At 47.8% G+C, this 25357-nt stretch overlaps 1 protein-coding gene across 2 annotated transcripts in view; it reads left to right on the top strand.

Annotated features, from left to right (window-relative positions):
- LOC310640073 (uncharacterized protein) overlaps positions 1-25139 on the top strand; it is a 60441-nt gene extending 35302 nt beyond the window's left edge. The window contains exons 1-4 of one of the 2 annotated variants that reach the window (XM_083362173.1): positions 566-629; positions 2355-3123; positions 21304-21446; positions 24986-25139. In XM_083362173.1, the coding sequence (XP_083218299.1) occupies positions 2456-3123; positions 21304-21446; positions 24986-25068 (894 nt within the window). In that variant the 5' untranslated portion in view covers positions 566-629; positions 2355-2455 and the 3' untranslated portion in view covers positions 25069-25139. Of the gene's footprint in view, positions 1-565; positions 630-2354; positions 3124-21303; positions 21447-24985 lie in introns of those variants that run through there. The other variant, XM_083362174.1, reaches the window with a different exon arrangement.
- The last annotated feature ends 218 nt before the right edge of the window (positions 25140-25357 follow it).

Here is a 25357-nt window from a genome sequence, read left to right as displayed (position 1 = left end):
AAAACCTCAGCAAAGTCTCTTGCAAAAGCCCGAAATGGGGCAGGGGGCTGCTGGGTTGGGCTTTGAGACTCACCAGGAAAAAAAGGGGGGGATTAAAGGTTAGGAGGAAGAAACGTGTGAACGTTGATTATCAGGGTGTTTATATTCCAAGGGGTTTTTTCCCCCATTTTTAGACCAGCCCGAAAGTCGGAGAGAGATTGTGACTTGAGGGGGGGAATCAGTCTGGAATCAGTACTCAAAATCTGAACTCTTAACATTTTAATGTTTTAATACACTGTTTTATATGTTCAGGGAATCTCCAAAGTTGGCAACTTTAAGCCTGGTGGACTTCAACTCCCAGAATGCCCCAGCCAGCCACGTTGCCAACTTTGGAGACCCCTGTGTCAATGTTTTTTTTCCTATTTGGTAATCCTCCACTTATGACCCCATTTGAGCCTCCCATTTCTGTCGCTAAGCGAGACGGTTGTTAAGTGAGCGTTGCCTCGCTCTACGACCTCCCTCGCCCCAGTTGCTTGTTGGAATCGCTGCAGTTGTTCAATTAGTCACACGGCTGTGAAGCGAATCTGGCTTCGCTCATCGGACGGTCGCCCAAAGGGGATCCCGTGACCTGCAGGGACGCTGCGGCCGTCGTAAGTATGAGTCAGCTGCCAAGGGTCGGAATTTTGATTGTGGGGAGGCTGCGTGGGTCGTTAGTGTGAAAAGCGGCCGTGCGTCCTAGGGGTCTTCCATTTCCCCGTCAGACGTGTCCCTTTGGTGGGGCGTCAACGCAGGGGGGCAGGAAAGGGTGCGGGGGCAACCAGGAGATCCGTCCCAGGCTGGGTCCTTGCTCAAAGCCGCTGCTCCTCCGCCTTCGTCTGCTGGACGGACTCAGCCTTTTCTTTCGACTTGTAGAAAGACCGGTTCGGCCTCCTGCATTTCGACATTTTTGGCATTCTGGGGACTGGGTTCGAAAGAATGTTAGAGTTCAGATTTTGAGGAAAGATTCCAGACTGATCCCCCCCCCACTCAAGTCACAATCGCTCTCTGACCCTTGGGCTGGTCTAAAAATGGGACCCCCTTGGAATATTTGTATTGATGGTTTTTTACCCTGGGCATTATGTTTAATCCCTTTTAACTTTTGTATTTTTTGTATTTTATACATTTGCCCTGTTCACCGCCCTGAGTCCTTCGGGTAAAGGGCGGTATATAAATAAAATTATTATTATTATTATTATTATTATTATTATTATTATTATTATTATTATTAATAATAATAATAATAATAATAATAATAATAATATTAACAGCCTCATCGTCACCGTTTCTTCCTCCTAACCTTCCATCCCCCTTTTTTTCTCCCCCCCCCGATGAATTGAAAACGGAATAATACGTCGTGTTTTTATTTTCTGTAAGCTGCCTAGAGTCGGCGGGAGTGAGTAGGCGGCTGTATACCTTTTCCAAAAATAAATAATTAGCTTCAGCACCCACAGCTACATGGATAATGGGGGAACCGAAGACTGGTGAGACCCCCCACCCCCGTTGGCCCTATTGAGCACAGCGGATCCCGTTGCTCAAGGAGAACAAATTCAGCTCAACCCTAAGGTTGAGAGAGTAGGGCCTTCGTGGTGGCGGCCCCCTCTCAAATGAAACCAAACCCATTGACTTCAGTGCTGAGGTTCAGGTGGTCCTCTAACGTTAAACTGAGTCCCGTGATCAAGACGTTATGGGGGAAAGGAAATTGCTGGATTGGGCAATCCACAGCCGTCAGTAGAATATGGTCTTGTAGAGCAGGGGTCCTCAAACGTGGCCCCTTTAAGACTTTGTTGTTGTTAGTTGTGAAGTCGTGTCCGACCCATCGCGACCCCATGGACAACGTTCCTCCAGGCCTTCCTGTCCTCCACCATCTTCTGGAGTCCATTTAAGCTCACGCCTCCTGCTTCAGTGACTCCATCCAGCCACCTCCTTCTCTGTCGTCCCCTTCTTCTCTTGCCCTCAGCCTTTCCCAGCATGAGCCTCTTCTCCAGTGAGTCCTTCCTTCTCATTAGGTGGCCAAAGTATTTGAGTTTTAGCTTCAGGATCTGGCCTTCTAAAGAGCAGTCAGGGTGGATCTCCTCTAGGACTGACCGGTTTGATCGCCTTGCAGGCCAAGGGACTCGCAGGAGTCTTCTCCAGCACCAGAGTTCAAAGGCCTCAATTCTTTGGCGCTCAGCCTTTCTTATGGCCCAACTTTCACTGCCATACATTGCAACTGGGAAGACCATAGCCTTGACTATACGCACGTTTGTTGGCAGGGTGATGTCTCTGCTTTTGAGTGTGCTGTCTAGATTTGCCATGGCTTTCCATGACGGGTCGACTGTCCTTCCTTCCTCCCACAGGTGTTGCTGTCCTCACGGATCCTGAGAAGCGGAAGGCCAGAGAGGCATGAACTGACCCGCTCGCCAGGAAGCCTTTGAACGCCCCCCCCCTCCCGAGAGCCATGGCAGACGGGCCTTCGCTCGCCCTGGCTGAGTGGCTCCAAAAACTCCGCCTGGACCAGTACATCGAGACCTTTGAGCAGAACCAGCTGAGATGCCTCCAGGACTGCCAGCACCTGACCGACGAGAGCCTCACCCGCCTCGGCGTCCTGCTGCCCGGCCATCGCAAACGGATCCTCTCCGGGTTGAGCAAGTTCTTCGCGGAGTCGCCGTCCAGCTCCGGACGTCCCCAGCTGCCACCGCGGAGGCCCGTGCCCAAGAAACGCCACATCTTCCGGACAGCTGCCCCTCTGCCGGGGCCAGAGGCCAGGCGTGACTTGGCGGGACCGAGGGGCAAGGAGTCGCCCCCCGAACGGGGGTCAGAAGCCCCCGTCGGGCTGCCCCTTATCCCTCCCCCAATCCCTCCGAGGACAAGTTTCCAGCCTCCGGTCAAGTTCTCCGCTTCTTTCCCAGAATTCCCTGCGGAGGTTTTCTCGGATCCAGCTTGCCCTTCTCCGCAGCCGGCTTGCGAGAGACTCAGCCCCCGCTTTCTGGAGGAGGGGGGCCTGCCCCCCCTGCCCGTCAAACGCCACCAGCTGGAGAGCAGGCCCTCCCTCCCGGCGGCACCGCCCGTCCCCCTGCGCCCACCCACGCTGCCTCCCCGGGCGGCCTCACAGAGAGCCATGCCAAGGTAAGCCGACACCTGTCTGCACGAGTGTGTGTGTGTGTGTGTGTGTGTGTGTTGTACGTGTGCAAGGAGAGACACTTCCACACGTCTCCCAGCAACAAGAGCCCGGTTTTAATTGCCTTTGCTGGCTGTCGGAAGGCGAGAAGAAAGGAAGGGGGCATCTGGGTTATTTTGGGGATGGTGTAAAATAGTGTGTTAGGCACAGCGCAGGTGGCCCTCAACGGCCCCAGAATTTTTTTCGCTAAGAGAGGCAAGAGAGTTTTGTCCCATTTTCCGAACTTTCTTGCCGCAGTTGTTCAGCGGATCGCGGCAGCCATCCCCGTGGTTAAAATACGGATGCTCGGCAACCGACTCACGTTTACGACCAATGCAGCGTCCCGGTGTCGCATCCTCCCCTCTCGCAACCTTCCTTCTGACGAGCCAAGTCCACGGGGAAGGCCGATTCACTTAACAACGGTGACACTAACTTAACCGCAGTGATTCACTGAGCAACTGTGGCAAGAAAGGTCGCCAAACGAGGTGTGACTCACTGAACAACTGCCTTGCTTAGCGACGGAAATGTCAGGCTCGGTTGTGGTCATAAGTCGAGGATCGCCTGCAGGGCAATAACCTAGGAGGAATCTCCAGTCAACGTCTCTGCCACTATTTTCCCAAACCTTCCGTGACCGTCTTCCAGTAAAACAGGGGTCTTCAAACCTGGGCCCCTTTAAGACTTGTGGACTTCAACTCCCAGCTTTGCTGGCTGAGGAATTCTGGGAGTTGAAGTCCACAAGTCTTAAAAGGGGCCCAGGTTTGAGGACCCCTGCAGTAAAAGACGCGGCTACTTGCCGTCTAGTCTAGGCCTGTTAACCAGTTCTTCCCTCTCCCTAACCCTCCTTCGTCTGACCTTAGATCCACCCCAAACCATCATAGCAACCAGCTTTGCCAGCCCACTTTTTTCTCGGCCAGAAGTATTTGCAGAAGCAAGTTTCTTGTTCTCTGGAAGGAAAATAATAATAATAATAATAATAATAATAATAATAATAATAATAATAATAATAATAATAATAATAATAATAATAATTATAATAATAATAATAATAATAATAATAATGTTGCAATGACAGGGTGAAGCAGAAGATGGCCAACCCTTGCGAGGAAAAAAGGGGCCGGTCGTGGAAGGCAGAACCCCGGGTGCCCAGAAGGGCCTTTAGTCCTGCCTTGTACTGCGTACGCCACGCTTGCTCAGTTTGGGTCTGGGGGTTTCGTCCTTGGGGTGGAGAAGCTTCTGCCTTAGTGCGTTCCTGGGTTTGAAGCCTGCACGTATCTTGTGTTGGCTGAAGGTCCTCCGGAGCTTTGCCGATATTCCTGCAACGCACGGAACGACTCCGTCGCTCCGTTTATCGTTTTCTACTTGGCCTCTTATGGAGGAGCTCCAGCTGGGTCTTTGGGGTTTGTTTTGATGAAAGCCGACACTGGATAGCCACACATTTTGAGGGCTTCCTACATGTGTTTTATTTCTTTTTCTTTCCCATCTTTGCTGGTAGGCAGACCTTGTGCTCGGAGGCGTAGGATTCTGGCAACTCCCATTTTTGTGCTCCAGTGGGTGGTGAGAATCAAAATGTACATAGTGGGGGTTTTCCGTGAACTTCAGTGTTAAGGCTTCTGTCTTCCTTAATGTGTACATTTGTCTGGAATGGCCTAGAGCAGGGCTAGGCAACCTTGGCTCTTTTATGACTCGTGGAGTTCAACTCCCAGAATTCCTCAGCCAGCATGGGGGAACTTTGGCCCCTTCATGACTCGTGGACTTCAACTCCCAGAATTCCTAAGCCAGCATGGGGGAACTTTGGCCCCTTCATGACTCGTGGACTTCAACTCCCAGAATTCCTGAGCCAGCATGGGGGAACTATGGCCCCTTCATGACTGGTGGACTTCAACTCCCAGAATTCCTGACCCAGCATGGGGGAACTGTGGCCCCTTCATGACTGGTGGACTTCGAGTCCCAGAATTCCTGAGCCAGCATGGGGGAACTGTGGCCCCTTCATGACTCGTGGACTTCAACTCCCAGAATTCCTGAGCCAGCATGGGGGAACTGTGGCCCCTTCATGACTCGTGGACTTCAACTCCCAGAATTCCTGAGCCAGCATGGCTCAGCTTGGAAACCTCTCCCTTTCTCCTCAGCATGGCTGGCTCAGGAATTCTGGGAGTTGAAGTCCACCAGTCATAAAGCAGCCTAGGCCAGGGGTAGGCAACCGTGGCCTCTTCATGACTCGTCGACTTCAACTCCCAGAATTCCTGAGCCAGCATGGCTCAGCTTGGAAATCTCTTTCCCCTCAGCGTGGCTGGCTAAGGAATTCTGGGAGTTGAAGTCCACCAGTCATAAAAGAGCCCAGGTTGCCCACCCCTGGCCTAGAGCAGAGCTTTTCAACCAGCGGTAGGCATACCACTGGGGATACGTTGGCACCTGGCAGGGGGTACACGTACGACGGGTTGAAAAGCACTGTTTAAAAAAAAAGTAACTTAATAACTGCAGTGATTCACTTACCAACGGGGGCAAGAAAGGTCATAAAATGGGGCAAAACTCCCTTAACAAATGTCTCGCTCAGCAACATAAATGTTGGGCCCAATGGTGGTCGTAGGTTGAGGACTACCGGCATTGTGCACCATTTGAGCTGAGAAAAATAGGTGTGGGAAGTGGTTCCTTTTTCCCTGGAAAGGGCCCTGCAGAGCAGAAACAGTGGGCACCCCTCCCGTGGCTTCCTTCGAACGGCACAAAGGAGAACCGTTGGTTTCCTGGCTGCTCTTCTTCTCTGGAAGCCCTCGGCCTAACCAGGTTCGGCGTGCATAAAAAGGGAAGGTCCGTACGGACCAGGGAAGACAGGGAGAGAATCGGAAACGACAGGCCATAAACGCTGACCCAGGTCTCAAATATGTACATAGAATCCTAGGGCTGGGAGGACTTCAGAGGTCATCTAGTCCAGAGGTCCCCAACCTAGGGGCCGCAGCCCACTACTGGACTCTGTCCTCTTGGCCACCGGACCACGTGAGTAGCTGGGCAGGGCACGCACATGTGCACATGAGCCCCTCGTGCCACCGTTGCCATGAGTGTTGTGTGGGTGGTGGCAGTGCTGCTAGTATCGCGCAGGTGGCGGTGTTGCCACGAACCTTGCGTGGGGGGTAGCAACACTGCGAGCGGCAGGTGGTCGGCAGTGCGTCATACGCAGGCGGCAGCATTGCCACGAACCTTATGTGGGCTGTGGCAGCGCCGTAAGTGGCTGGTGGACCACAGCATGATCCTCGTGTAGGCACGAGCCTCGCTCTGGGGCGGGATCGCTGCGGGCTGTGGCGCGATCCTCGCACTGAGGCAGTGGCGTGAACCTTGCATCAGAGCAGCGGCGCAAAACTCACGCCGGGGTGGCTTCGTCGCGGGCTGCAGCACGAGCCTCGCACTGGTGGTAGCATCGCTTTGGGCCTAGCAGCGGCGGCGCCCCCAAGCCTCACATAGGTGCCACCGTCGCCGCATGCTTGTAGCCCCGTTTGCCTGGTGCGCGTGCTCGTGGCCTGTATGCACGCACATGTGGCCACATCCACATTTGTGCATGTGCGCGTAAGGCGCCTGGCCCTCCCTCTCCCACCGGGCCACCAATGCCAAAAGGTTGGTGACCCCTGATCTAGTCCAAGGCAGGAGACCTATGCCATCTCAGTCCAGTAGTTGTCTAATCTCTTCTTGGAAATCTCCACGGATGGAGCACCCACAGGTGACAAGATGGTTATTTTTTCTTACTGTCAGGAAATTTCTCCTTAGTTCTAGGTTGAAAGAGTGCAGAGGAGAGCAAGAAAGATGATCAGGGGCTGGAGGCCAAAACATACGAAGGCCGGTTGCAGGAATTAGGCACGTCTGGTTTAATGAGCAGAAGGACTAGGAGTTCCATGTTAGCAGCCTTGTAATAATTGAGGGGCTGCCACAAGGAAGAGGAGGGGGTCTCACCTATTCTCCAAAGCCCCTGGAGGCAGGACAAGAAGCAACGGATGGAAACTAAGCAAGGAGAGAAGCAACTTGGAACTAAGGAGGAATTTTCTGGGAGTGAGGACAGTTAACCAGTGGAACAACTTGCCACCAGAATTTGTGGGCGCTCCATCACTGGAGACTTTTAAGAAGAGATTAGACAGCCGTTTGTCTGAAATGGTCTAGGGCAGGGCTAGGCAACCTTGGCTCTTTTATGACGCGTGGAGTTCAACTCCCAGAATTCCTAAGCCAGCATGGGGGAAACTATGGTCCCTTCATGACTCGTGGACTTCGACTCCCAGAATTCCTGAGCCAGCATGGGGGAAACTATGGTCCCTTCATGACTCGTGGACTTCGACTCCCAGAATTCCTGAGCCAGCATGGGGGAAACTATGGTCCCTTCATGACTCGCGGACTTCGACTCCCAGAATTCCTGAGCCAGCATGGGGGAAACTATGGTCCCTTCATGACTCGCGGACTTCGACTCCCAGAATTCCTGAGCCAGCATGGGGGAAACTATGGTCCCTTCATGACTCGTGGACTTCGACTCCCAGAATTCCTGAGCCAGCATGGGGGAAACTATGGTCCCTTCATGTCTCGTGGACTTCGACTCCCAGAATTCCTCAGCCAGCATGGGGGAACTGTGACCCCTTCATGACTCGTGGACTTCAACTCCCAGAATTCCTAAGTCAGCATGGGGGAAACTTTGGCCCCTTCATGACTCGTGGAGTTCAACTCCCAGAATTCTAGGGCAGGGGTAGGCAACCTCGGCTCTTTTATGACTCATGGACTTCAACTCCCAGAATTCCTCAGTCAGCTATGCTGACTGAGGAATTCTGGGAGTTGAAGTCCATGAGTCATAAAAGAGCCGAGGTTGCCTACCCCTGGTCTAGGGTCTCCACCATTGGAGGTGGGACTAGAAGACCTCCAAGGTCCCTTTCAACACTCTGATTCTAGATTCTAGGGATATCAACAAAGCTGAGTCTCACGGTGGAATAAATGCAGGCCATTTTAGCGTATGGTATGCAGGGTTATTCTGCGCTCTTTTCCCAGCTCCCCCTGCACGGTCCTCAACTTACGACCACAACAGGAACCAGAAGCAAGATTCAGTGAGTCACCCCTGATTTTAACGAGCTTTTTGCTTTGGTTGTTAAGTGAATCACTGTGGTTGTTAAATGAACCAGGCAGTTATTAAACAAATCTGGCATCCCCCATTGATTTTGCTTGTCGGAAGCTGGCAGGGAAGGTTGCAGATGGGAATCCCCTGACCCCGGGGTGCTGCCAGCATGGTAAATACGTGCCAGTTGCCAAACGTCCAAATTTTGATCATGTGGCCGTAGGAATGCTGCAATGGCCGTGTGAGGATCGGCTATAAGTCACTTAGTGCTGTTGCAACTTTGGGTGGTCAGTAATGAACGATTGTAAATCAAGGATTCCCCCTAATTTGGAATTCCTTGTGTCTCCCATCCAAGTGCTAACCGGCCCCATCCCTGCTTAGCTTCAAGTAGAATCAGGCAGGTACTGCCACCTGCTGGCCCATTTTAACATGACATCAAAAACCAGGCCTGTGTTCATGAGTCTGTTCCAAGTGGGAATTAAAAGGAACTTAACTTGGCTTTTCCACCCATGTTTTGCCACGAATCTACTGAGATTATCATACAGATGTAAGAGAAAAGTAAAGGATGCAACTTCCTAGCAAGTGCAGAGTGTGTGGGAATGGGAATTCAGCAAGTCGAGAGGGGCCTGTAGGCTAAAACATATGGAGAACGGTTGCAGGAATTGGGGATGTCTAGTTTAATGAAATATGGAACACGGTGGCTCAGTGGGTTAGGATGCTGAGCTTGTCGATCAGAAGGTCGGCAGTTTGGCGGGTGGAATCCCGAGTGCCGTGTAGCAGAGTGAGCGCCTGTTACTTGTCCCAGCTTCTGCCAACCTAGCAGTTCGAAAGCACGTAAAAATGCGAGTAGAAAAATAGGGACCACTCCGGTGGGAAGGTAACAGCGTTCCGTGCGCCTTTGGCGTCTAGTCATGCCGGCCACGTGACCACGGAGACGTCCTCGGACAAGCGCTGGCTCTTTGGCTTTGAACCGGAGATGAGCAACGGCCCCTAGAGTCGGAAATGACTAGCACGCATGTGCAGGGGAACTGTTACCTTTTAGTTTAATGAAAAGAAGGACAAGGGGTGACATGATAGCAGTTTTCCAGTATTTGAGGAGCTGCCCCAAAGAAGAGTTGGGGGGGGTCAAGCTATTCTCCAAAGCACCAGAAGGCAGGACAAGAAACAATGGATGGAAACTAACCAAGGAGAGAAGCAACCTGGAACTAAGGAGAAACTTCCTAACAGTGAGAATAATTAACCAGTGGAACAGCTTGCCACTAGGGGCTGTAGGTGCTCCATCGCTGTAGGTCTTTAAGAAAAGATTGGACAACCATTCGTCTGAAACGGTCTGTGGTTTCTTGCTTGAGCAGAGGGTTGGACTAGAAGACCTCCAAGGTCCCTTCCAGCTCTCTTCTGATCACTGATTGATCGTATCAGGCTGGGGGTGATGGGTCAACCCTGATGGGTGCCACCGAATTAGTGTGAGTCCCACCAAAAGATCTACTGCACGGGTGGGCAGTTTTGTTCACATTTTTATCCAAAGCTATTTTTATTCAAATTGGCTATCGTAACAGAAATTGGCAAATCGGATTGTCCGGAGTCTCTTTTTTTATTTAGGCTTCCGTGAATTAAGGTGGTACCTTTTTTAGCCGCTTCTGAATGTTACCTCTGTATTGTGGAATTAAAACAGTTTTACCCTTTGTCAACCTTACAACATTTCGAAGTTACAACAGCGCTGAAAGAAGTGACTTATGACCATTTTTCACACTTACAACCGCTGCAGCATCCCCAGGGTCAGGTGATCAAAATTTGGACGCTGGGCAACTGACTCGTACTTATGACAGTCGCAGCGTCCCCAGGTCACGTGGTCCCTTTTGCGACCTTGCAAGCAAAGTCAGTGGGGGGAAGCCAGATTCAGTTAACAACCGTGAGTGACTCTCTTAACCACTTAACAACTGCAGGGATTCATCTAACAACGGCGGCAAGAAAGGTTGCAAAATGTGGCAAAACCCACGTAACAACTGTTTTGCTTAGCGACAGAAATGTTGGGCTCTCGTCCAGGATTGTCTGCCTTTTATTTTGCTTTTTATTTTACTTCGCTCAAAGAGGGTTGGACTAGATGACCTCCAAGGTCCCTTCCAACTCTGGTGTTCTGTTATTCTGCTCTGTATTCTGTACCCTCCTTTTTAAAAAATTTTACTTTACTTTTATTTTCTTATCTTTCAGACCTGGGAACGGTAAAGGTGGGAGAGAAAAACCACAAAGATAAACACTGGTGTGAAACAGCAACCATTGTTGTGTCTGCACAGATTCAGAGCTGGCGGAGGCACCTCTGAGCTTCTGGCAGGGGGAGGAGAACTGCACCCAGCAACACACACACACACACACACACACACAGGGGTTCTTGTCTCCTCCTTTTCCCTAGCAGCAATTTTGAACAGAACAGAACAGAATAGAAAATGAACAGAATAGAAAATGAACAGAACAGAATAGAATAGAGTAGGAATAAGAATAGAATAGAATTGAATAGAATCATTTAGCTTTAAATCTTGTAACCTGTATTCTTATTTTTATTGCCCTGTACACCGCCCTGAGTCCTTCAGGAGAAGGGCGGTATATAAATCAAATCAAATAAAATAAAAAAAGAATAGAATAGAATAGAATAGAATAGAATAGAATAGAAATATGGAATGGAATAGAATGGAATAGAATAGAATAGAATAGAATAGAATAGAATAGAATAGAATAGAACAGAACAGAACAGAACAGAACAGAACAGAATAGAACAGAATAGAGAAAATATGGAATAGAATAGAATAGAATAGAATAGAACAGAACAATAGAATTACAGTATAGTATAGTATAGTATAGTATAGTATAGTATAGTATAGAATAGAATAGAATAGAATAGAATAGAATAGAATAGAATAATAGAACAGAATAGAACAGAATAGAGAAAATATGGAATAGAATAGAAAAGGAACACAACAGAACAGAATAGAGCTGGAAGGGACCTTGGAGGTCTTCTAGTCCAACCCCCCGCTCAAGCAGGGGAACCTATACTTATAAACCTATATACCTATACATCTATATTTTCCTCTGCTGCATTTTGTCCAGCTCACACCCTGCACTAAATCCTGGCGTGCTTAACCAAAGTAGTTAAAGAAACCATATTCCACTGGTTTTCCACCAGTAAGCTACAGTTTGTGCCTGACTTTCAACCTTTTTTGCCGCGGTCGTTAAGCGAATCACATGGTTTTTAAGTGAATCCGGTTCCCCCCTTCTTGACTTTGCTTGTCTGAGGAGGCCAACTGGAAAAGTCGCACCTGGTCACGTGACCCCAGGAAGCTGTGACTGTCATAAGTACGTATCAGCCGGCAAGGGCTTGAATTTTGATCACGCGACCGTGAGGATGTTGTGACGGTTGTAAGTGTGAGGACCAGTTATAAGTCACTTTTTTCAGTGCTATTGTAACTTTGAACAGTCGCTAAATGAATGGCTGTAAGTTGAGGGCCACCTATACCTGATTTTATGACCTTTTTTGCTATGGGTGTTAAGCGAATCACTTGGTTGTTAAGTGAATCCAGCCGGCAAATACTTAAGTTTGCGAATGACGATCATGTGACTTGGGGATGCTGCAACTGTCATAAATACATGACAGCTGCCAAGCACCCAAATTTTGATTATGTAACCATGGGGATGCTACAATGGTTGTAAGTCTGAGGACCGGTCTTAAATCACTTTTTCAGTGCTATTGTAACTTCAGTCACTAAGCAAATGGCTGTGCTTCCAGACCGACTAGCGCAGGTAATCCTCAACAATGACCACTGAGCCTGCAATTTCTGTCGCTAAGCGAGACATTTATTAAGTCGGGTTTTGCCCCCTTTTACAAATTTTCTCACCACAGTACTAATGCAGTCGTTAAATGAATCTGGCTTCCCCCACCGACTTGGCTTGTCAGAAGGTCGCAAAAAGGGGATCACGCGACCCCGGGACACGGCAACCATCATAAATGCGAGTCGATTGGCCAAGTGTCTGAATTTCGATCGTGCGAGCCTGGGGACGTAAGTGTGAAGAGTGGCCATAAGTCCATTTTTCCCAGGGCCGTTGTAACTTTGAACATTCACTAAAGGAACTGTCGTAAGTCGAGGACTGCCTGTGTTGGTTTTTTTCCTCCCTTCTCGAGATGCGTTTTGTCTTTTTGGGGTCCAGCCGTACTTGAGAGGGATTCTGCCTTCAAACCCTCACAATAATAATAATAATAATAATAATAATAATAATAATAATAATAATAATAATAATGATGATGATGATGATGATGATAATGATGATGATGTTGTTGTTGTTGATGATGATGTTGGAAGGGACCTTGGAGGTCATCTAGTCCAACCCCCTGCTTGGGCAGGAAACCCTGTACCATTTCAGACAAATGGCTGTCCAGCCTCTTCTTAAATACTTCCAGTGTTGGAGAAGGGAGGGAGGGAGGAAGGAAGGAACAATAACAGAGTTGGAAGGGACCTTGGAGGTCATCTAGTCCAACCCCCTGCTCGGGCAGGAAACCCTGTACCATTTCAGACAAATGGCTGTCCAGCCTCTTCTTAAATACTTCCAGTGTTGGAGAAGGGAGGGAGGGAGGAAGGAAGGAACAATAACAGAGTTGGAAGGGACCTTGGAGGTCATCTAGTCCAACCCCCTGCTCGGGCAGGAAACCCTGTACCATTTCAGACAAATGCCTATCCAGTCTCTTCTTAAAAACTTCCAGTGTTGGAGTATTCACAACTTCTGGAGGCAAGGAGTTCCACTGGTTAACAGTCCTCACTGTTAGGAAGTTTCTCCTTAGTTCCAGGTTGCTTCTCTCCTTGATGAGTTTCCATCCATTGCTTCTTGTCCTGCCTTCAGGCGCTTTGGAGAGTGGCTTGACTCCCTCTTCTTTGGGGCAGCCCCTGAGAGACTGGAAGGCTGCTATCCTGTCAACCCTGCTCCTTCTCGTCGTTAAACGAGACATCCCCAATTCCAGCAAACGTCCTTCCTGTGTTTTAGCCTCCAGTCCCCTGGTCCCCTTCGTTGCTCTTCTCTGCCAGACTCTCAGCATCTTTTTCACATCCCGGTGACGATGGACGCGGGTCTGAACGGCCGCCATTCTCCCAGGCCTCTTCCTGCTGCGCCTGCCGGCTGCTTCCTCCCTTTGGGGGCTTTGCGGAAAAAAGCCCCCCCCACCGCTCAAATTAAGCCAAGCCTTTTTTTGTGGGGGGGGGAGGAGAGAAGAGAAGCTGCCTCTTCAGCATTGTGCTTCCCTCCCCCCCCCTCCCTGCTTCTCTTCTTCCCCCTTTTCAAAGTTCAGCCAAGTTCTTGGCAGGAAGCCTCTGGTGCCAGGAAATGCCCCCCCCCCTGAAAGCCAGGGCCCTGCGCATGCTCCTTCCTCCCCCAGCCCTGGTTTCGCCCCCCCTCCCTCCCCCAGATGCTGGGGCTTTGTGCTTCTGGCCTGCAGGGCGCCCACCAGCCAGCGCCGAGGGGGGCCACCGGTCGCACGAGGGGGGGGCGCGTTTTCCTGCCAGCCTTGCGAAAGTATCTGCTGGGCTTGCCCACATTTTGCCCAGGTAACTGCAGGACAGTCTGGATCTGGGTGGAAGTTTGCAGAAGCAGCTGCTGGGGAAAGAAAGGGGGATGGGGAAAGCAGCGGAGGGAGGGATGCAGGGAAGGAGGGCGGTGGGCTCCTTGGGTTGAGACCCAGCGCTTCTTCTGGGCTGTGCCCAACTTTGCTGGCTCTGGGTTCGTGTCTCCTCCCCCCTCCCCCCAGCTGGAAAGCTTTGGAGAAGTTTCCGGGGTCCTCTGGGGTCCTCTGGGAATGGCGGCTGGAGGGAAGGGAGGGGATGGGGAGAGGGAGAGGAGGAACGAGGAAAGGAGGGGAAGGGAGCGAAGGAAAGAGGGGAGGAAGACAGGGAAGGAGGTGAATGAAAAGACAACGGAAGGAAGGAAAAAAGGGAGGGAGGGAAGGAGGAAGAAGGAAAGGAGGTAAATGGAGGGAAGAGGAGGAGGAAAAGGAAGATGAAAGAAGGAGAAAGGAAAGGAAGATGAAGGGAGGAGAAAGGAAAGGAAAGGAAAGGAGGGAAGGAGGAGAGGATTAACAAAGAAACTTTCTGCCGATTCCCGCCGGCCTCTTCCTCAAATGGCTTCCCCCAACTTTGCTGAAATGCCCCCCCCCTCTTTCCCCCCCACCAGGAAGGAAACCGAAATGGCGGCTTTTGTGCGGCTTTTGTCCACGTTTGAGGGTGTGTAAAAACAAAACACCCCTCCGTGTATCCTTCAGACGGGAGGACGGGAGGACGGGTCCCTGGGGGGGGTGTCTCCGTCCAGAAGGATTTCTCCCAGAGGTGGTCAGTGGTCATTTCAGGGAGGGGGGGGTCAGGTCAGGACCGGAGGGGGCTGTTTTGCCAGGCTTTCCGGACGCTTCAAAATATGGGGAAAAAGAAGCCGCGTCTACCAGTTGTACTTGATTTACGACTGCAAATTTCCATTGCTAGGCAAGTTCCGCCCTGCTTTATGACCTTTCTTGCCGCCGTTGTTAAGTGAGTCGCTGCAGTTAAGTTAGTGGCAGCGTCGTTAAGCGAAACCAGCTTCCCCGTTGACTTTGCTTGTCGGAAGGTCGCCAAAGAGGATCATGTGACACACACACACACACCCCGGGAGGTTGCGACCGTCGTAAATGTGAGTCCGTTGCCAAATGTCCACATTTCAATCCCGTAGGGATGCTGCAAGGATGTGAAGAACAGCCATAATTCATTTTTTCAGTGCTATTGTCACTTCAAACGGTCACTAAATGAATTAGGTAGTCCTTAATTTACAAACATTTCATTTAGTGACTGTTTGGAGTTACCAAGGCATGTTAAAAAGTGACCTAGGACTTATTTTTCACACTTAACGACCATGCCAGCAACCCGCACGGTCACATCTGATTTACATTCAGACACTTGGCAACCGATTCACACTGATGACGGTTACAACATCCCGGCGATCCCCTTTGGCCACCTTCCCACAAGCAAAGCCAATGGGAGCAAGCCAGATTCGCTTAACGACCGAACCACTAGCTTAACAACTGTTTAATGGTTTACCTAGCCACCGCGGCAAGGAAGGTCGTAAAATGGGCCGAAACTCACTTAGCAAATTTCTGACTTGGCGACGATTGGACTCCGTTGTCGTAAATCGAGGACTGCCTGTGTTACATTTCGGCGTGCGCTGGGAGGAGTTTGAGCGTGTTGTTGTAACTTCAAAGGGTCATTAAATGAATGCTTGCGAGTTAAAAACAAAAGCGATTCATCTGGCAAAGAGGCGGGTTAAAAATCCAGCCTTTTTCAGGAGGTTTGTTTTTTAAAGCGTCTGGGGTTGTGTGACCTTTTGCGACCTTTCTAACAAGTGCGGAAAAAGTGAGCGAAACAGAAAGTGGGTGGGGGATTCAGGGTCCTGCCCCGGCTGTGACGATGTGGCCCTGTGGCCCTTTTGAACTCGCCCAAACCCGGAAATATCACAAAGGTTTTCTTTCGTATTGCTAAAAGCCGCGGTTGCAAATCCAGGATTCGACGAACGAGCAATCAAAAAGAGCCAGCCAGGAAAAAAGGCAATCTTCTTTTTCGTTTTCTTTTGGTTTTGAATATGTTTTCTTGATTATTTTTTTAACATAATCACCTTAATATTTGGCAAACAGTGTGTAGTCTGGGTTTATGTTTAAAAAGCAATCAATAATTAGTTTCTATAATTCTATAGTCCCCACGGTAGCTTTGCTTGATTTTCTCTTCTTCCGATAATATTCTCTTTTGCCAGCCTTGAATTAGTACAGTTCTTGTTATTTGGATAAATGACAATTAAATGTAGACGTTTTTCTAATATTTCTGCGAATAATAACCCCAATCGATATAAAGCTTCTTCTCTAACTGGTCATCTCGGCTGCCTTGTCCTAGATCCTGTTTACAAAATTCTTATTTAAATTTGTTTTCCCTGCCAGATTCAAAACATTCTTACCAGATAAGGTTTTCTCAAATCCTCAGTTTATGACCACAATGGAGCCCAAATTTCTATTGTGAAGTGAGACGTAAGCCCCTGAATTCTGATCGCACGAGCGTGGCGACGCTCCGGAAGTCGTAAAGGTGAAAAAGGGCCCTAAGTCGCTTTTTTTCAGCGCCGTTGTAACTTTGAATAGTCACGCAACGAACTGTTGTAAGTCGAGGAGTGCCTGTCTCATTTCCTCAAGGGTGGGCACGCTCGCGACGTCACGCAACGTCTCGGGACGGTTTTTCCATTGCCGGCGATGGGGTGGGCGTGGCTTCCAGATGACACGTCTGGCCTGGGGGGCCGGCAGTTTGACACCCCTGCGTGGGGAATAGAATGGGAAGGATGTGTGTATATAATGTATGTTCTTATTTGTGGTTTTTACTTGTGTGTAGTGTGCACTGTGGACAGCACTTAATTTCGTTGTGAGTTACACAGGGACAATCAAGATATTCTCTTCTCTTCCTATTTTTATTCTATTTTATATTCTGTTCTGTATTTCTACTCTACTCTATTCTATTCTATTCTATTCTATTCTATTCTATTCTATTCTATTCTATTCTATATTCTGTTCTATTCCTATTTTCTACTCTACTCTACTCTACTCTACTCTACTCTACTCTACTCTACTCTACTCTACTCTACTCTACTCTACTCTACTCTACGCCTATTCCTATTCTATTCTATTCTATTCTATTCTATTCTATTCTATTCTATTCTATTCTATTCTATTCTATTCTATTCTATTCTATTCTATTCTATTCTATTCTATTCTACTCTACTCTACTCTACTCTACTCTACTCTACTCTACTCTACTCTATTCTATTCTATATACAGTTCTGTATTCATATCCTATCCTATCCTATCCTATCCTATCCTATCCTATCCTATCCTATCCTATCCTATCCTATCCTATCCTATCCTATCCTATTCGTCTGCAGATCTCTCTCCTTTTAGCTTTCAGTCAGACCTTGAAGACCTGGGTCCTCCCCCCCCCGCCAAGTGTTGGGAGAAGTGTATTTAAATAAATACACATTTGAAAAACAAAATTAATAAATTTTATTTGTAAAATTTATTACCACCCCTCCCCATCTCGCCGCACCTTAACATTTAAGTGTAGCTTAGAAAGTTGACTCGGGGCCAAGTCTTTGTTGCTTTTAAACATTTTAATGTGTTTAGTTTTACTGTGGTTTTATATGCCGTATAAACTCTGGATTGGGAGCCGCCCAGAGCAGGTTATACAATAAGCAGCCAGATAAAAGTTTTAAGTAAATAAACGAAAGGCGACTGGGAAATAGATTCCATTCCATCTACTTCGGTTGTCTCCTGTACTCTGATTCGGGCACAACGTTCTGAAGGTTTACCAATCCCGGTTCCTAGGCAGGTAGTCCTTGACTTACGAGTATTCTTTTTGGCGACGGTTCAAAGTTACAGCGGCGGTGAAAAAAGAGACTTACAGATGCTCCCATGCATTTACAGGCCATCGCAGCATCCCTTACGGGCATGGGATCTAAATTCAGATTTTGGGGGACAGCATTTATTTACTATCGTTACACCCCCATGGGATTGTCATTTGCGATTTTCCCAGCCGGCTCTATTACAATAACAGTGTTGGAAGGGACCTTAGAGGTCTTCTAGTCCAACCCCATGCTCAAGCAGGAGACTCTGCCTACATCATTCTAGGGGTGTCAAACTCAATTTCATTGAGGGCCGCATCAGCATTGTGGTTGCCCTCAGGGGGCCGGGTGGGCGTGGCCAGGGTGGGCATGGCCTACTGGGTGGGCGTGGCTAGAGTGCGTATGGCCTACTGGGTGGGCGTGGCCAGCTCTACATCGTTCGCATCAAGGGTGCCTATGGGGGCCTGGGCAGGAGTGGGACAGATCTGAGGGTCTCTGGCAGAAGGAGGGTCTCTGGGCCAGGGCCAAGGCAATGGGGCCCGTTCCCTCACTGTTTCCAGGATGGCTTCGCAGGCCACATAAAACCACTTCGTGGGCCGGATCCGGCCCCCGGGCCTTGTGTTTGACATGTCTATTCTAGACAAACACTTGTCCTGTCTCTTCTTAAAAACCTGCAGCGATGGAGCAACCACAACTTCTAGAGGCCAGGAGTTCCACTGGTTCAATTGTTCTCGCTGTCGGGAAATTTCTCCTGGTCAACAGCTGTGTGACTAATTTAACCGCTGCAGTGATTCACTTAACAACCGTGTCAAGAAAGCTCGTAAAATGGGGCAAAACTCACTTAACAACCGTGTTGCTTAACAAGGGAAATATGGAGCTCAGCTGTGGTTCTAAATCAAGGACTAACTGTCTTAACATTTCATCTAGACCGGGGTAGGCAACCTTGGCTCTTTTAGGACTTGTGGACTTCACCTCCCAGAATTCCTGAGCCAGCATGGGGGAAACTTTGGCCCCTTCATGACTCGTGGACTTCAACTCCCAGAATTCCTCAGCCAGCATGGGGGAACTTTGGCCCTCTCATGACTCGTGGACTTCAACTCCCAGAATTCCTCAGCCAGCATGGGGGAACAGTGGCCCCTTCATGACTCGTGGACTTCAACTCCCAGAATTCCTGAGCCAGCATGGGGGAAACGGCCCCTTCATGACTCGTGGACTTCAACTCCCAGAATTCCTGAGCCAGCCATGCTGAGGGGGAAGGGAGAGGTTTCCAAGCTGAGCCATGCTGGCTGAGGAATTTTGGGAGTTGAAGTCCGCGAGTCATGAAGGGGCCAAATTTCCCTCATGTTGGCTCAGGAATTCTGGGAGTTGAAGTCCATGAGTCATGAAGGGGCCACAGTTCCCCCATGCTGGCTCAGGAATTCTGGGAGTTGAAGTCCGCGAGTCATGAAGGGGCCACAGTTCCCCGATGCTGGCTCAGGAATTCTGGGAGTTGAAGTCCATGAGTCATAAAAGAGCCAAGGTTGCTTACTCCTGGTCGAGATTAAAAACACACACAATAAAATGTACAAATGTTGGAAAGAGCTGGTTTCTGCAGAGGCGTGGCCCAGGACTTGCTCTACGGTCATCCTGACCCGGAGCAAATCCAGGCTCCGTCACGTGGCTTAGCCTGCCTCTGCCCTCCCGTGGTTCCAACGCCCCTCCAGATGACCAGAACTGATTGTCAGGAAGGTGTCGGTGCAAACGGAGCGTTCCCCCCCCACATGTGAAATCAAAGCTTGCAATTTGGAAGGCAGCCCAGGCTCTGGGTGAAGAGCCCCCTCCTCTCTTTCCCTGCAGAGGGAGAGGTCACTGGGCCCAGATAAAAGAGAATTACAGTGTTGAAAGGGACCTTGGAGGTCTTCTAGTCTGACCCCTTGCTCAAGCAGGAGACCCTACACCATTCCAGACAAACGACTGCCCAGTCTCTTCTGGAAAACCTCCAGTGTTGGGGCACCCACAACTTCTGGAGGCAAGGAGTTCCGCTGGTTTAATTGTCCTCACAGTCAGGAAATTCCTCCTTAGTTCCAGGTTGCTTCTCTCCTTGATTGGTTTCCATCCATTCCTGTCCTGCCTTTGGGGGCTTTGGAGAATAGGGAGACCCCCCTTCCACACAAAGAGAGATCTCCTCCTGGTTTTCTGAGGAATTGTGGTCTGGAATGGCTTGGCGAAAATTTTGTAAAAATCTCCCATGATTTCCTTCTTTAGGGTGGCTGAGGATGATGGGAGCTAGAAGGCCAAGCATCCGTAGGGAGCTGCTCAGCGGATTAGAAGGAGGTAGAGGCAGTCACAGCCATTTCGTTTAGTGAATGCCGTTCAATGTTACAATAGCACTGAAAGAAAGAGTCTTATTGCCAGTCCTCGCAGTTATGACTGCAACAGCCGGCAGGTCTTTAAAACGGTTGCAGGATCCCAGGCTCATGGGAATGACCACTTGTGATTTTTTTAAAGCTGGTTTCCGACAAGCCAAGTTCACAGTGGAAGGAGAGAGATTCACTTAAGGACTGCCTGATTCTCTGAAGGACTGCAGGGATTTCCTTAACCAAACAAGCGCCTAAAATCAGGCACAGCTCCCTGAACAAAGTCTTGCTTAGCAACGGTCGTTCCGATCTGAATTGTAGCTGCGTTGGTTGGGGGTGGTGGGGGGGGGTGGTGGGGGTGGGGTGGTGGGGGGGGCGAACCCTTTCCAAGTTGGATGGTCCTTTGCCCTTTTGAAATTTAGGTTTAGTTTCCACCCACGCTGCAGGTGAGAATGGATGTTGTGCGTGCTGAAGGTTTATTCTTAAACGTAGAATAAGGGGTTTATCTTGTTATATGGTTTGAAAGGATTGTTGGCTTGTTTAGTTTGTATATTGCTTTAAGGATGTTTTTGTTTAAAGTAAGAGGTTAGTTTATTATCTATTTGTAACTCTGCTGAATAAAGTCTTTCTTTTCCTTTTCCTCTTTCTTTCTTTCTTTCTTTCTTTCTTTCTTTCTTTCTTTCTTTCTTTCTTTCTTTCTTTCTTTCTTCCTTTCTTTCCCTTCCTTCCTTCCTTCCTTCCTTCCTTCCTTCCTTCCTTCCTTCCTTCCTTCCTTCCTTCCTTCCTCCTCCTCCTCCTCCCTTCTAGCACTGATGATGTTACCTAGGTGGGTCATGAAACGTCTGCAAAAAACCAGACAAGCTCAGAGAGCACCAAGGACCACACAGTCTGTCCTTCCTTCCTTCCTTCCTTCCTTCCTTCCTTCCTTCCTTCCTTCCTTCCTTCCTTCCTTCCTCCCTCCCTCCCTCCCTCCCTTCCTTCCTGTACTGATGATGTTCCCTAGTTGGGTCATGAAACGTCTGCAAGAAAACAACCAAGCTCAGAGAACATTAAGGACCCCACAGTCTTTCCTTCCTTCCTTCCTTCCTTCCTTCCTTCCTTCCTTCCTTCCTTCCTTCCTTCCTTCCTTCCTTCCTTCCTCCCTCCCTCCCTCCCTCCCTCCCTCCCTCCCTTCCTTCCTTCCTTCCTGTACTGATGATGTTCCCTAGTTGGGTCATGAAACGTCTGCAAGAAAACAACCAAGCTCAGAGAGCACCAGGGACCCCACAGTCGTCGTCCTCGTCGTCCTCCTCCTCCTGGATGACACCTCTGCTTTTTCCTTCCAGTTCTCCTGCGAGAGAGAAACCTCCGGAATCTGAGGACCTGCAGATTGTACCCACCACCCTCTTTCCACGTGTCAAGTTAACAGTGCACAATAGCGGCCCCGAGATTCCTCCCAAGCCCCCCCTCCTTTTGCACCCAGAGTTCGGTAAGTCTCCATCTCGTGCCACACTAAAGGTTTTTAAGGTGAGGCCTGAGATGAATATTCCCAAATGTTTCTGAAAACTTCCCTATTCCCAGTTTTACAGATTTGGAATATGAAATTCTGCATAAATTCCTCTGTATACGAGGACGGGAGGAACGTTTCAAACTGGAAAGTCTGCATATATAAAATAAATATTTGTTATGGAAATAGATGTGTACAGATAGTCCTTGTTTAGCAACGGCCTTGTTTGGCCACTATTTGCGGTTACAGCAGTGATGAAAATGTAACTTTACAACCCATCCTTAAATTTACGCTCTTTGCAAAGCCAAGGGAAGCTGAAGTTACATCATAAACACAGTCATGGTTTCACTCGGTGACCGATTCCATTAACAACTGAGTTGTAGTCACTAAACGGGGACTATTTGTACAAGGAATATAGCATTGCTTTTGCCATCTGTCAGTCAACATTGGCAGGTGGGTTGCGGAGAGAAATGGGGGTGAAATTGGGGTCAGTCCAGGTTACAGGGGTAGACAACCTTGGCCCCTTCATGACTCGTGGACTTCAACTCCCAGAATTCCTGAGCAAGCATGGAGGAACTATGGCCCCTTCATGACTTCTGGACTTATGACTACAAATTGGGCCAGAATTTTGATTGTTAAGTCTTTGCAGTCATTAAACAGTCACTACTTGGCCCGCGTTGCTTTTAAAGCAATTTTTACGATGGCTGAAAAGTGAGTCGTTAAGTGAACCACTTTTGTTGTTAAGTGAACTGTGTGGTCATTAAGCGAATCCGGCATATCCAATGGGCGATTCTGCAAATCTTCTGCAAATTCACCAGATATTTAGATATGCAGATGATGCTTGAAGAACATCAACATTTGCACTGGAAAGTTTTCAGGAAAATGTACTTGAATTCCACGGGAGAGAAAACTTCTTTTTGTATAAGGTGTAACCTCTGCAACTCGGTGCTACTGGACTGAGTAGTCAGTGACTACTACTCAGGAATTATGTAAGGCCTGAAGGCCGACTCGAGAGATTTTTTTTAATCATATTTTTTGGTAATTTTTTATATTTGCAATACATAAGTGCTTAGCAAATATCGTGTTGTCAGGATCCAATTTGCTTAATAGTGCAGATTAAAATCCTAATCGCTACCTCATTTTTCCAGCCATTGATAAAATACATCCCATATTTGAAAATATTCCGAATCTTCTTTTCCTTTAATTTTCAATGTTAATCTGTCCATTTCTGCACCATCCAGCATTTTCTTGAGTATCTCTTCTTCAGCTGGCATTTCTTCATTTTTCCAGTGCTGGACAAATACGATTCTTGCTGCTGTTAATTTTTTAAATATTTTTTAAATATTTGATCTTGCAACTCGAGAGATTTTGCTGCTTCTAGAGGACTTCTGATATCAAGGTAGCCCTTGAGTTATGACCACAGTTGAGCTCAAGACTTCTTGTTGTTAAGTGAAACAACAAGACCCATTTATTTGAACAAGCTGGCCTGGCCTGATGGGGAATTACTTAGGGTTTTAATACTTATATATATTTTTTATTGTTTTTATTGTGGGCAATAATTTAATTCTTTTTTAACTTTTGTATTTTTGTAGTTTTAAGATATGCCCTGTTCACCGCCCTGAGTCCTTCGGGAGAAGGGCGGTATAAAAATTTAATTAAATAAATAAATAAATAAATAAACATTTGTTAAGTGCATTTTGCCCCATTTTTTTTAAAAAAACACGTTTTATTGATTTTCTAATTTTACTTTTTACATATTTAAAAAGCAACGTGGTGGCTGAGTTAATCGATAATTCAATAGCATACAAATAACTTTACTACAAGTCTCAAACTACTACATTAAGTATTTCCTCTCTTTTCCCCTTAGTATTTACTGTCTCATGTTTAAACTAATACAATTCTTATTATATCAATTAAATAAAAATAAGTTTCTTACATTTATCAATAATTTTTAGCTTATACTTGTCCTGGTTATTTTAACATTCAGTCTTTATAGACAATCATTGTCCTAATTAGTTTTTCCCAATTTTTAGTTTGCCATTAATATTTAACATTTAATATTTATAATTCCAAGTTTTAAATGACCGCAATTCCCTTTATGGCAATTCATCACAAAATCTAATATTCAGAATACACATCATCTATTTAAATATATTCTATTTCTCACCATTTTACATCAACTAATTAATAATGCAGTATAACATTCTTATTTTCTATTAATTTCCAAATGTCTTAAATTTAGTAGCCAAAATTTTCTCTCATTTCAACAGTAAATACTTCCTCTCTTTTTCTCTTGATGTCTACTGTCTCATATTTAAGCTAGTAATTTTTTAATATAACAGCTAAGTAAAAACATATTTATTACATTTATCAGTAGATTTTTAGCTTATATATATATATCTTAATTACTTTTAAATTCAACCTTTATAAGCAAATCAATATTTGAGTTTTAACTTGTAATATTTATACTTCCAAGTTTTAATTGACCAAAGTTTTCTTTATCTCAGCTCATAACAAAAACTAACCAAATTTTGGCCCATTTTACGACCTTTCTTGCCACAGTTGTTAAGTGAATCACCACAGTTTGTTAAGTTAGTAGCACCGTCGTTAAGTGAATCCGGCTTCACCCCATTGACTCTGCTTGTCAGAAGGTCGCAAAAGTGACCCTAAGACACTGAGACCGTCATAAATACGAGTCGGTTGCCAAGCGTCTGAATTTTGACCGTGTGATCATGGGGACTCTCCAACGGTCGTAAGTGTGAAAAAGGGTCATAGGTCTCTTTTTTCAGTGCTGTTGTAACTTCAAAGTTACTAAATGTACCGTCGTAAAATCGAGGACTGCCTGTACATGTACAAAATGTATAACGTGGAGAATTCGCATCTACACAGTGGTGACGCTAAGGGAAGCATTTTAAAATGTCGGTGGCCATAACTGAGACAATGGGGCTGAAGGGAGAATGGCAGGGATGACAGGGCCCCATTCTTAAATAAAGAGAATTTGGTAAAGTAAAGAGATCTTTGAACTAGTTTATTATAGGTAAGAGCAATTTTTCTCAATGTTGGCTACTTCCAAGAGGCGTGGACTTTAACTCCCCATGTTGGCTGGGGAATTCTGGGAGTTGAAGTCCAGGGCTGTAAAAAATAGCCAACGCAGAGGGACACTGAACTTAGATGATCCTTCTGCTCTCTTCTAACTCTATCATTCACGGCTGGTTGGGGAATTCTGGGAGTTGAAGTCCAGGGCTGTTAAAAGTAGCCAACGCTGAGGGACACTGAACTTAGACAATCCTTCTGCTCTTTTCCAACTCTATCATTCACGGCTGGCTGGGGGATTCTGGGAGTGGAACCATCAGCTCCTACGTGGAGGAGACATGGGCCATAAGCACCATGACCCAAGGTCTCCTCTTGGTAGGAACTCTGGAAATGGAGCTGGGGTGGGTTGGCTGGCTGGCTGGAGAAGGTCCGAGTTGATGGGACTCCATTGCCAACGTTCACGGAGATCTCGCTTTCTTGCCTTGCAGAGGACTCCGATTATGAGGACCCCCCGTTTGAGGAGGAGAGGGAAACGTTTATGGAAGAGATGACTGACAAGGTGTGTCTGTAAGTCTCTGGCGAAATGTGGCTTGGAGAAGAAGACGGAGGTCCATTTTACACACACACACACCCTCCCCCATTCCTGACCCAGAGATGAAGAAGAAGGTTCTGTGGATTGCCCCCCCCCCCCGGGGTCCATGGGGAAGGCGTCCAGCTTGACCAGGACCTTCTCCCAAATCCCTCACCCTCTGCAGACCCACCAGGACTGCCCAGGGGTCCAAAGCTGGGGTGGCTTGCTTACAAGCAGCAGGCTTAGGATAACACTGGTCCAGGATAACACTGGTCTAGGATGACCCTGG

This window comes from Vipera ursinii, assembly GCF_947247035.1.
Source record: "Vipera ursinii genome assembly, chromosome: 4".
In the NCBI taxonomy this organism is placed as follows: domain Eukaryota; kingdom Metazoa; phylum Chordata; class Lepidosauria; order Squamata; family Viperidae; genus Vipera; species Vipera ursinii.
This window is presented reverse-complemented; position numbering and strand designations above follow the sequence as displayed.